This window comes from Apus apus, chromosome Z, assembly GCF_020740795.1.
Source record: "Apus apus isolate bApuApu2 chromosome Z, bApuApu2.pri.cur, whole genome shotgun sequence".
NCBI lineage: Eukaryota > Metazoa > Chordata > Aves > Apodiformes > Apodidae > Apus > Apus apus.
The window spans coordinates 27,508,415-27,521,533 of NC_067312.1; the positions used below are offsets into that span (position 1 = coordinate 27,508,415).

Here is a 13,119-nt window from a genome sequence, read left to right on the forward strand (position 1 = left end):
AGGTGTTTTCACTTGCACATCAGAAGCAGTAATGGGCATTCCTTTGTAAGGCTACATTTGGCTTCATGAAAGTGGTCATCTAACCAACTGCACCAGCCCCAGCACTGAAGATAAACACAAACTGTTACATCATTCAAATACCTCATAGCAAGTCTGCATTCGGAAAATCCAGGAAGAGGTGGTGATGTTGCCACCTAGGAGGCATTACGGCCTAAAGCAGATCCCAGCATGAAGCCTTATGAATAGGAGGCACCGTTTTTTCAGGTAGGACACACCTTAGAACTGCACTGAATCAAGTATTACATAGTGGACAGAAGGGCCTTTAGAAACCACATCAACTGCACCTTCACTGTCTGTAGGGAAACACTGCATAAGGATGCTGGCATTATAGGTCCACTTAGATTTGACTTGAGAAACAACCAAACATCACCAAGTATGAGTGTTTGAACTTAAAACAGCATACAACTAAATACCCCTTAAAGCAGACTACATTCAGCTCTTAAGATGCACTAAGGAAAGGGTTCAAATAGATGAAGTTTCTCCAGCTAACCCAAAAAAAGTCAAATTTAACGTGAGGCCAAAAGAGACCTTACCCAAGGCTACCAGAACTTCAGAAAAAGGCATCCCAAACAAAACTGAAAATTTTATAACCTTAATACTCAAGGGAAAGCCTGGAAACTTCTGTCCTTTCTCTCCACAAGCTACTTGAGAAAAAATACACTCCAAGACTTGCCTCCAAAATGCTTAGAGCAAACAGCACTTTTGAAGAAAGTAAACCAATGTGATAAAGTATACAAAGGCACTAAGCTAGACAACAGGCCAAAACACTTCAAAGCTGCCTGGGGGGACTCGCATCAAGGTACAGAGAATGGAGCTGCCTCCAACATAGACTTCACAAGACTTGCAAGGAGCCTGGAAACAGGCATCTCCAGGAGCACGTTTGTCTGCTCTAGAGACAGGTGAATGCTTAGATAGCAGCCCTAGAGTCCTCCAAAATAACTACTTGTTAAGTTTTGTCAATGTTGGTTACAGGTCCATACCCTGTAGGTCCTGGGAATTGTCCCCAGCATCTTCAGAAGTGTGCTGGCCTCCTCTGGAGACTCAGGTAAATTATCAGGTGTCAGCCCCAAACTCTTTTATCTAAGGTTGTTTTGTTCATATCAGAGGCACTTTCATTCCCATTAGTTCAAGAGGATGTCTCACAGGCATCCCCAGGATTACTTCTGTTTCCCCTGGACACCAGCACCAGGCAGTAGCCCCAGACTCTTCTAAGATACCTACTCAAAGACCATTGTGTGAGTTGGGAGAAGATTTAGGCCGAGTAGCTCTTTGGGAATTCTATGATCAAGAAACTTACTATTTTACATGTTCTTTTTCAATGCTTTCCTTTTGTGGATTTCAGGAAAAAGAAAGAATACTAGAGATCCCATAATGTAATTCTGGATGCTCAGATTGAGGAGCTCCTGAAAATCATTCTTTAAGCATTGAACCACATAAAGCAATCCACTGGGTAACTTCAAAGTTTATTTCAAATATTTTAAATAAATAAAAAAAATAATCTGTCGCTTCTCACATGTGGTATGTATCCTATACAACTACTTAGGAGAAGCCTTTTCCTTAAATCTGCATTACCATATCCCAGTGGATTGATCACTCCATGGATAAAGCATTGGCAGTGTGGATGCACACAAAGAGCAGTTACCAACAGCTCGATGTCCAAATGTGACAAGTGGCATTCCTCAAGAGTCAGTACTGGGACCAGTGCTGTTTAATCTTTCTTGGACACATGGACAGTGGGATTGAGTGAATCCTCAGCAAGTTTGCTGATGTGGTGTGGATGACACCCTAGAGGGAAGGGAGAGCAGCCAGAGGGATCCAAGAGGCTGGAGAGGGGCCAATGCCAACCTCATCAAGTTCAACAAGGCCAAGTACAAGGTCCTGCACCTGGGTGCAAATACAGGCTAGGGGAAGAATGGATAGAGAGCAGCCCTTGAGGAGAAGGACCTAGGGGTGGCAGTAGATGAGAAGTTCAACATGAACCACCAGTGTTCACTCATAGCCCAGAGGGCAAACCACATCCTGGGCTGCATCAAAAGAAGTGTGGCCAGCATGGCCAGGGAGGTGATTCTGCTCCTTCACTCTTCTCTGGTGACACCCCACCTGGAGTACTGTGTAGAGCTCTGAAGCCCTCAGCACAGGAAAGACAAGAAGCTGCTGGTGGGGGTCCAGAGAAAGGCCATGAAGATGGTCTAAGGGCTGGAACATCTCTGCTATGAAGACAGGCTGAGGATGTTGGGGCTGTTCAGAACGGAGAAGAGAAGGCTCCAGGGAGACCTTATAGAGGCCTTCCAGTACCTGAAGAGGGCCTACAGGAAAGCTGGGAAGGGGCTTTTCACCAGAGAGGACAGTGATAGGACAAGAGGTAACAGTTTCAAAGTGATAAAGGGGAGATTTAGGTTAGACATCAGAAAGACATTCTTCACCATGAGGGTAGCAAGGCACTGGCATAGGTTGCCCAGGGAGCTTGTGGAAGTCCCTCCCTGGAGGTGTTTAAGGCCAGGTTGGATGAGGCCTTCTGCAACCTGGTCTAGTGGGAGGTGTCCCTGCTCATAGCAGGGAGGTTGGAACCTTAAGATCTTTAAGGTCCCTTCCAACCTTAATAATTCAAAATAAAATTAAAAATTATTCACCTTCAGACTAAAAGCTCATTGCAAGGATTCTGATCCTTGTAACAGCCTTAAACCAGGCCATGATCAATCTACTGAGATAATGCTCTGTTGAGACCAAAGACTATAGTTCCCATGCTAGGACAGAGTGAAGAGTCTATCACTGAAACACAATCCAAGATCAGAATCAGAAACGCTTTGTATAGCTGCAAGAGAATAGAAAACTACAGCTATATGGGCCAGCAGAAAGCTACCAGGACTACCAAGCATTTGTCTCCATATTTTTCCATTAGTCTAGGTCCTGCCAAGAGCCCAGTGGACCGAGGACAGGTGACAAATGCAAAACTTCACAGAAACTGTGCACAAACTATGCCTCTGTTTCTTGTCTAAAAAGGATAAAAGACAGATCTGCGAAAGGATGTGTGTGTTTCAGGAATAAGGATGGACAGGCTGAATCTTAACTAGAATAGGTATCATCTCAGTAGTTCTGTTGTTTTTCACCACACAGAGATATTAGGTATGTTGAATCTTACCTAAGACATGGCAAGCTTCAACAACACTTCCATTCTTGCAATTTTTTTATACAACATCCACCTACATGAAAGCCATTGGACCAAGTAGAATGCCACATTAATTCTGACCCCATATAAAGACAGCTTCCTTTTTTTCACTCAGAGGTGTGAAGATCACAGTCAAAGAACAGATAGGTGCAGAAACATAGCAGGAATAGTCTGAAAAGATTACCAAGTCTTTTAGTTTCCTAAGAGTTGAGCAGAAAAATGTTCCCAGGAGGCAACACAGAATTCTTTGCTGATTCAAGTAGACCATGTCATCTCACAGTATGCTGATACAACTTTGCATCAACAAAATATTGTAGCAAGATTATGAGTCATCACACCAAATGCACCCTACCGGAAAAATTGCCTGTATGAAGATCAGAGTATATTCCTGCTGAATTATAATGAACATAACCTCTTGATAATTTAGCACAAGCCAGACCCACTTCTCAGTCACAAAATTCAGGATTGTGTGTGAGATAAAGCATGGTGTAATTCCAGGTTAAAAATAATACAAATAAAACACCAGTGAATTGGCAGAGTTGTCCTACAAAAGGACAAGACAGATGACTCAAGGATTTTTTTTCTCAATCTATTTTAGGAAGATAGGGGAAAAAAGAAAGATCTTACAAGCATTCATTTACAGAAGGTGTAAACAAAACAAGGCTTTAATACAGACAACTTTGGAAATTTCAACATTATGGTCAACAAGGCCCAAAACAAACTCAGAAGTTGGGCTTACAATATAAACTCTCCATATTAGGACATCTAGAAGTCCATCCTCTGACCTGCCTCATGCTTCAAATGTCTTGGACAATTGCCTTAGTGTACCTTAACTAGAAGCTAGAACTGGCCACAGCAAGACCACAAGGAGACTGAAATTAAGATAATACTTTTTCATACTTTCCTTTAAGGGAACAGATTAGAACTACAGATGCAAAAATGTGAACAAGGAAAGGAGGATTTAGATGCATGACCTGGAACAAAGAAGGGAAGATGCAGGTAAGTAAAGAACACAAGAACAAAGGTAACCACACAAAATACAGAGTGATCTGAGAAACCTAAGTAACAAGCTTCCAGAAAGCAACACATTAACAGAATACAGAAGATACAAGAATCTGAGCTCAGCTCAGGGGACAACAGAAAAAACAACAACAACAACACACACACCACCACCAAAACACCACAACCACAAAACTAACACCAAGGCAGGACACTGTCACTGTATTATCCAAGAGGTTTTACACCCAACAAACCAAGAAGGAACAGGTAAACTAACAGAACATCTGAGTAATATTTTCATTTACAGATCAATTAGTAAAATCAAGCTTATTTCATGCAGATAGTTTCCATCTCACCCAACTAAGGAAGAACTCCGAACATCATGCCTCCTGGGAAGGATGATATTTTCATACATCAGCCTGCCTACTCTCTGACTTCCATGACAGAATGCTATTTCTTTGACATTTTTTATATTGTGATACTTGTAGCAGTAGCATTCATCCAGATTCACAACACTAACTTCAAAAATGCAACCAGTTAAAAGAAAAAAAGAAACAGAATATACAACTTCACTGGTAGCAGGGCAACACCTGTTTCCAGGAAGACCCCATCTTAATAAGCTTTAACAGCTTAACAAGGGCCACAGAATTTTAAAACTATGACAATAAAACCACCACATATGTGTAGGATTATGACAATAGACCTAAAACCGGCAAGTCACAAGCATTCAGACACAGAAGCTTTATCAAGCTAACACTGGAGGAAAAAAGTCATACGTTTTGCAACTGAAAAATAATGCAGCTAGGTGCTAAAGCACAGCAAATTTGCTACACATAAGGTTTACCTAAGTACCTTAGAGGCATCTTGGTGAAGAAGCCAGTTTTGCAAGCAAAGTTACTTGCCTGCAGAGGCATAAGACTCAAGCCAAAGATAATGTGGTACAACCTCCACTGCAATAAAATAAGGCTATTTAACACACATTTCAAACAACTATTATAGAATTCCCATATTCGGAAATGGTCCTGTAAAGGTATCCTTAAGCATAGGAGTGGTTTCAACAGTAGCAAAAACTGAATCAACAGTCCCATCTGCTCTCAAACCAAGATCTTTTCTTATGCACTATCAAACATCTTTTTTTAACCAAATAAGCTGCCAGGGATGTTGAAAGCTTTTTCATGGTTCCTTCTGCTGAGACAGTACGACCACAACAAAAGTGTGAACTTCCATCAGTATCAATTATCTGTAGGTGCTTTGGTCTGTGGTATAAGCACACTGGTGCCTTCCCCTAACCAACAAACTTGGCAAGAATAGAGGACAGACTAGCAACAGAACACTTCAGGAAAGAAAAGAATACATTTCCAATGTACTGAAGACCTATCTGATGAGTCCACAACATTTTCCTCCCCCACCTCCAGTGGTCCAAAAGAAGACTACTGCAGTTACTGAGTAGCAATTCTAATGTTCTCTTTACCTTTCTTGGGCAGGGCTAATGACGGACAACAGAGGGCTGTTGGTTGGACGTGAAGCACATTCAACCAACAGTCTTTCACCATCCTGCATTAGCCCTGCCCAAGCAAGCTAACAGGATATTTAGAACTTGGCAAATACTATGAAAAGCATCAACACCAGACTTGGTTCTAGAACTCTAAGTATTCTGCAAGTTTCCAGAACTAGAAATACAAAGTTAAAAACCAGATCCTTTGGACAAAAGATTTTGACTCTAAAAAGGTCACTGATGCAGGAGGCCAAGAGCATCTCTGAAGCAACAGCTGCTTCTCAGCAGTCCCACGGAAGACTTGATGTACCTATGAGAGGTATCAGTGCAGTCTGATCACAAACACCTCTTATAGAGGTTAACTTACTACTTCTCCCCAACTTGCTTGCTCTCTCAACCTGCCAAATCCTGTTTTTTTCTCCTTGGATAGAACACCTTCGTCCAATTATTTTGCAATAGTTAGTATCTCCTACTCTTAATCCAATTCCAAATAGGTTGATGTGTCTAAACACTAAGAATGGTAAAATAAGACTACTAGATTATCTAAGGAGATCTTAGGGATCTCCTGGGAAGAGAGAGTCTGATACAACACTAAACACACACCAATATCTAGAACTGCAAGCAGTGAACAGAACCAAGAAGGGGAAATGAGTGAGTAAGGCAGTGTTAGAGAACAATTTTTGGGGGAAAAAAAAAAAAAAAAAGAAAGAAAGAGTGGAACATCTTTCTCGTCACAACCTTTATACAGGCTTCAGATTTCACGACAGGACTCCCTCTGCTTTCCATTTTTCTGTTAATGATAAAACACACGGTGTATCTACTCTGGCACCTCACTCAAAAACTTAATAACCTGTCTACTTCATGTCTTGAAAGCTCGCTCTCTCTGAAGCTTGAGGTATTCCCCCAAGGCCTTTCAGACAGGAAACTTCCTACACAGAACACACAAAAACACTGGGATATAGTCCAGCCTTCAAATATGAAAATACACATTCTTCCTCCCCTATTCTCTTTATCCTGAAGCAAGCTGACAGCACAACCAAAACACTAGTTAAAATGTAAGATCTAAGTTCTTGCTGATTCTTTGAATGCAACAGGGCCACAGGTAAGTAAAATCTAACGCAAAGGGGAAAAAAACCGCAAGCATCCAGAAAATTAGAGGTGAAACACTAGAAGGTATAAAAAACACTGGTAACAAAACACTAAGGGGAAAAAAAAACAGCAAACAAACCATAAAACAACAAAACACATTAAGTGAAAACAAAGGTAAAGAAAACAGATAGGCTAAAATCAATCTTGAAACAAATTATTTTAGCTGTCAAAGATGTCATAAATTGGTAGCTGTAATACACTGGAAAGATAATCTTTCACACACCCTGACCATCAGTAAGCAACCGTCTGAATTTATCAACTGGTGGACGCTCCACACTCTGCCATATGCATTTTGTACTGACATCCATTAAACAGTGAGTGGCAAGTCGATTTCTAGCAGCACTTTATTAGAATTGAGACTTCAGAATGAAGATTCTGATAGACCTCATCTCTGGATAACTCTAGTATGTGATCTTCCAAATACTTACCAGATTCATTACTGCAGAGATGAAGATCACAACTTAATTCAGCAGCATGTTTTATAATGCGTATAGTCACAATTCATCAAAGTTATTACACAATATCACTGCAGTCTGATAGAGGTATGATGCATCAACAGTTCTGCTAAGATTTCATAGGGCTCTTAGAATGGAATCTATTCCATGACTGAAAATACAAGCACCAGTAAGTTATAATACTGTTTTCCACAACAGCTCCTGAGAGGACGAGTTTTACATGACTATGGACACCAACGAACCAGCAAACTGACTACAGGCATTGCATTGGGTTTGCATGGCAAGGTTTTGATAGCAGGGGAGCTACACATATGGCTTATGTGAGAAACTGGTAGAAGCTTCTTTTATGTCTGATACAGAGTCAATACCAGTTGGCTCTAAGATGCATCTGCCACTGGCTAAGGCCACACTGGAGCAGTCTGCTCCCTGCAGAAGGGACCCACACTGGAGCAGTTCATGATGACACTGAAGAAGTTTTTGGAGAACTGTCCCCCAGAGGAGGGACCTCATGCTGAAACAGGCAAATAGTGTGAGGTGTCTACCCCACAAAGAGAAAGATGTAGAAAAAAAAACATGAGGCACTGACTGCAACCCTGATTCCCCTTGCACCACTCAGTGGGAGGACAAAGAGAAAAACAGGAGTAAAGTCAAACCTAGGAAAAAGAGAGGGGCTTGGGGGAAAGTGTTTTAAGATTTGGTTTCATTTCTCATTACCCTGCTCTGATTTGATTGGTAAAAAATTACACTGATTTCCCCAAGTTGAGTCTGTTTTGCCCATGAGAGTAATGGATGAGTGATGTCCCTGTCCTTATCTTGACCCATGAGCTCTTCGATATACTGTCCAGTTGAGGAAGGGAGTCATACTACAGCTTTGGTGAGCACCTGGCATCCAGCCAGGGTCAACCCACCACAGGCATCAGCTTCCTATTTCTTTCAACCTAAATAAAATAAATTGAAAAGGAAAACAGCAAAATAAAAAAGTAGAATAAAACAGTTAATATTTCAAGAACTTACCTTCAGACTTCAACTTTGTAAGAACAAATATCAGGTAGTTGTTGAAATCTGGATACTGATTGAGTTGTTCTAGTTTCTGAAGAGATAAATTGTTAAAGAAAGCTGAATCGTCACATACAGCATTTATAGCCTTCTGGATACAAATATTATTACATGAGTTATATGCTACTGCGTCACTTGCAGTCTCAACCAGCTGCGACTATAAGCTCACAAAACAGAGTATGAACAATCAAAAACAGTTTCTGTAATTTTCCTAATGAAGCAATAGCTTTTGGTAATGGGAAAAATCTAGAAAAAATATAGGGACAGACACAAATTAATAGATACTTCAAAAATATTTGTAAAGCCTCTGAAAAAAGCTTCCTCTGTACAGTTTAGAATTTCGGTATTTACCCTTAGAAGACCACAAAACCTCAGGAATCTACCAAGACACAATCATCCCATAATATATCTTCCCCTCCACAATTAATAAAAACATTTCAGCACTAAAATACAACTGCTAGGATTTTGATAAGCTACTGATTTTATGATTGCCGTACCAAGAAGCTCATGCTTATCCACAGCCTCATTAAAAACAAAACAACAAAAAACCCCACAAATAAAAAATCAACAACCAACCTAAAAAGACAAAATGCTCCGTAACTGCAGAAAGAATGATTATGTTTAGAAATAGCTAGGAAGGTATGTGGATTTTTTTTTCCCCCTAAAATGTGTCATTACTTCTGCCTCAAATTTCCCCATATCCTGCCACTGCTTGGCTAGGTCAGTGATCTGGAATTCTCCTTGCATCCTCTTCTCACACCCTGGTACAAACAGGTATACTATTCAACAACAGCAGTTTAAGTCAATGCAGTGTCACCTCTAAGGTACTAAACCTACTAGTATGGCAAACAATTGAGACATTTAACAAGAATTATTTTTTTAATATTATTTGCTGTTTAGCTAAATCTCTAAACATTCAAAGCTAAACCTTATCCAAACACCTGTATGTTAGGATTTGACAGGCCTGTAAATCCTTCCAGTTCTAAAGGATCCATTTCTTTCCAATGACCAAAAGCCAGTGTCTTAGCCACTAACTAAGAAATTTCATTTTTAGATATTTAGGCTGTCTGCATCAAGTAGTAACTTTGCTAGAAAAGCCTGCCCTCTTCCTACTTAATAAAAGAATAAAGTGCACTTATCACAGCCACAAGCTCTTTTGCTGTGAAACACATAAAAGATGTAATGTGACCAGGAGGATGGCCAGGGCAAGTGAAAAATAATATAAAACATTCTACATGGCCCCTAGAAATTAAAAAAAAATAAAAACCACACATCCAGAAACTTTTACCAAGGATGCCAAGCCAAAGAGCTCTTTCAGGAACAGACAAGAAGTAGGGTAGCGTTTATCAAATTCTGTTTCTTCTTCTCCAGGCTTCAGAAACAATCACCAAAACAGTCAGTTGAACATTACTAACAACTGAATTCCAATCGATAAGGCAGGAAGCAGCTGCAGAAGTGAGTAGAAAGAACTGAAAGAGTAGTATTTAATAGAAATGTAATGAGAACATATTTATCTAGGTATCAAAGAATAGCAAATAGGTCACATTTCCTTAACACTTTTTTCACTAACTTTAATTTTTTTTCTTTTTTTTTTAACTAAAAAAAAAAAAATCTAGGATCTTCATTTGAAAAAAAATCTGAAGCCTTACCAATTTATAACTTGGTTAACAAAGGGTTTTGGCTCACCTGTAGTCCCCACTTTGTTATATTTGAGTTCTAACCACCCAAATGTGCTAAAGCAGCTCCAAAGAAAGAGCATGACAGACTCAACACACTAATCTTACAAAAAATTATGCACACGGAGTACTTTAGATTTGTAGCCATCAATCACTACCCTACTTGGACATGCTACTAAGTAGCATTCTACAATACAAAAACCCTCTTGCTGGAAACAGTGTAAAAGTTTTTTTTTTACAGGACATGGCATGTCAAGATGTATTAGAACATTTTCCCTGATTTTTACAATAGTGGTTCTTCCCTAACTTTTAGAGGCCAACAGATGAGGACCTCCTTGAAACCCTAGGTCAGAAGTTACCACTACCATTTAAAAAGAATTTCAAGCATTAGTTAACAGCACTTCTGTTCAGCAATTTCTACTCAAGACAGACAGAATCACCTGCATTGCTCATCTAGCACACATGCTGCTGTTTTTCAATTAACAAACCAGACAGTTGTTGCAGAGCTTTAGAATCTAATTTTACATTGAAGCTACACTACAAACACTTCTGCTATAAGCACTTTTGTATTTTAAATTTCAAAGAGCACTGGTTTAAATCTGGACCATTATCAGAACACTTAACTTACTTAGACACTTCTGCTTAGGATTTTTCAAAGAAGGCAACAGCACCTTAAAAATCTGAAACACAGCTGCAAGAACAAGATGATTAAGATGAAAACTACTTCACCTTTTAATTAAGAGCAGAAGCCTACCCAAGCTTGACTGCATCTGTTCCTAAAGACAGCAAGTGGAGCAAATTTGGCTTCAAGCAAAACTCTTAATATAAATATATGTAAAACCACACACATTTCTGTTCTTATCTACTGAATTAAATTGCTGCCTTTTATGAAGGCCTTCAAGCAAATGCCTTAAATAAAAAGGGATCAAGATGCTAAGCTCACACGTTTCCTAAAATTTCAGGTATTCAGAATTTCAAGATATTTTAAAGCACTTAACATGGCTAGCTCAAAAAGCAGGAGACAGTAGATGAGGACATTATTTTTCGAGACCTATGCTGCTATTCGTTTGAATTTAAAATTTTACTCTATTCATCTTTGTTCCTCAAAACCTAGAATCAAAATACTTTGGGGGCTAAAAACCCCAGCCACCTGCAACATTAACATTAAAAGCTCTGCAAAGCAGCACAAGAAGCCACATACCGTAGACTTGACCCTAACCGTGAATTTTAACGACTGTAACGAGCAGCATTTCAGGCTCAGGCTTCTAGGCGAGCAGAAAGATCCTCACCACGTAGCAAAATGCGCATTATCAGAGCCGGCCGGCCAAGGAGACGGTACAGGCAGCGGCTCTGCCAGGGGTCCTCCGCCCGCCAGCTACAGCTTTCGCCCCGAATCCCAGCGCCGGATTACCACCGGAGGCCCCTTGCTCGCCCCTGCCTTGCCGCGGGGGCGAGGCCGCCCCCACGCCGCGCCCGCCCCGCACGCCGGCGGTCCCCGCCAGGGCGAGGGCCGCGCTCCCGCCCGCAGCGGCTGGGGGCTGGGCGCTGGCAGCGGCCCAGCGTGGGGGATCCCGGGAAAGCGGCAGGCGCTGCCGAGGCCGCGCCAGAGCCTGGGCTTTAAAAAGAAATAAAGAAGGGGGGGGAAAAAAAAAAAAAAAAAAACCAACACCCAGCCCTCGGCTTCGGGCTCGCAACAGGTGCCAGGGCCCCCGCCGGGCACACAGGCCGCCTCGGCGGTTCAAACGCCGCGCCACGGCCACCCGCTCCGGCGGAGGCTCGGCCCCCCCGCGCCGCGGCGGCTCCCCGGCCAGGCCCGGCCCGGCCGCCCCGCCAGCCGCCGCCACGCAGGCCGCGCTCCCCGCACCAGCCGCCCCCGGCCTCCCCAGCGCCCGCCCGGGCCGCCACCGCGCCCGCCCCGCCCCGCCCGAGCGGCGCAGGCCTCGGCCAAGGATACTTGTTGCACGGCTCTCTGCGTGGTGGTGTCCGGGGACTGGGACTCCTTCAGCAGCTGCAGGATCTGCTGGAGCCCCTGCTCGTCGGGCTTCCACTCGTACTCCATCTTGGCTTGCTAGAAAACACCAGACAACAGGCGGCCGCGGTTAGCGGCGCGGCAGGGCCCAGGCCGGGAGAGGCGGGAGGGCGGAAAAGAAGGCAGGCCGTGGGGAGGGAGGCGGGGAGGGGGAGGGAGGGAAGCGGGAGGGAGGGGGCACCGCGGCGCCCGGCCCGCTCTGCCTCTCGCCCCGCAGCGCGTGCCCCGCCAGCCCCGCCACACCGACCTGCTGCCGCCGCCGCCCGCTGTGCTCCGCGCCCAGCGGCCTGAGTCACGGCGAATCCGTAGGCTGGCCCGGAGAGCCGCCTGGCGTCCTCCTGGGTCCTAGCGCCGGGCACGCCTCCGCCCGCCCGGGCCGCCTCGGGCCCGCCGGCGCCGCCGTCGGCCGGTTCGCAGTGCGTCCCACACCGTCAGGAGCCTGGGGGCGACAAAACCCGGGCCCCTCAATGCCGGCCGTCGGGAAGCGGGACGTCCCCGCCGCAGCCGCCCCGCCGAGAGCAGAGAAGCCTGCGGCCAGCGCGACAGGCGCTGGGGCGGCCCGGCCCGCTGGGAGCGCGGCGCGGCCTGGCAGCCGGCGGGGAGGCCGCCGCCCACGGCGGAGGCGCGGGAGTGCGAAAGCAGATCCCGGCGTCAGGAGCGTGGCGGCTGCGTTGCCATCTGCTGTGCTTGTACGTGCTTTGCTCGAGCGCTGAGCGGATCTCAGAAGTTCTCAGCTCTGTCTTGAACAAGGAATAGAACCAACTACGCAAGGCCGGGCGTGGGGGGAGGGGAGGAGGAGAGAAACAAACTGAATACGCGGCACGCTACTGCCCAGGAATTATGACACAAGGGTTACATTTGTCGAATTTCATCAGCCAACCGAGTATACTAAATAAAAAAAAACCAACGTGAAACATTGGAAATGAGGGAAGAGACCAGAAAGGAAGGTTGAGAGAACAGAGAAAAGCAGGAAAGAGAAGGCCATAGATCCATAACCAAGGAAACCATAGCTTTACTTTTCATTAATGTGACCA

General features: G+C 43.9%; 1 protein-coding gene across 2 annotated transcripts in view; it reads right to left on the reverse strand.

Annotated features, from left to right (window-relative positions):
- TNPO1 (transportin 1) overlaps nucleotides 1-12,435 on the reverse strand; it is a 68,428-nt gene extending 55,993 nt beyond the window's left edge. Inside the window, exons 1-3 of one of the 2 annotated variants that reach the window (XM_051642620.1) lie at nucleotides 12,333-12,434; nucleotides 12,011-12,124; nucleotides 8,339-8,414 (exon numbers count right to left, since the gene is read on the reverse strand). In XM_051642620.1, coding sequence (XP_051498580.1) covers nucleotides 8,339-8,414; nucleotides 12,011-12,115 — 181 coding nt within the window. In that variant the 5' untranslated portion in view covers nucleotides 12,116-12,124; nucleotides 12,333-12,434. Of the gene's footprint in view, nucleotides 1-8,338; nucleotides 8,415-12,010; nucleotides 12,125-12,332 lie in introns of both variants that reach the window. The other variant, XM_051642621.1, reaches the window with a different exon arrangement.
- Between the last annotated feature and the right edge of the window lie 684 nt (nucleotides 12,436-13,119).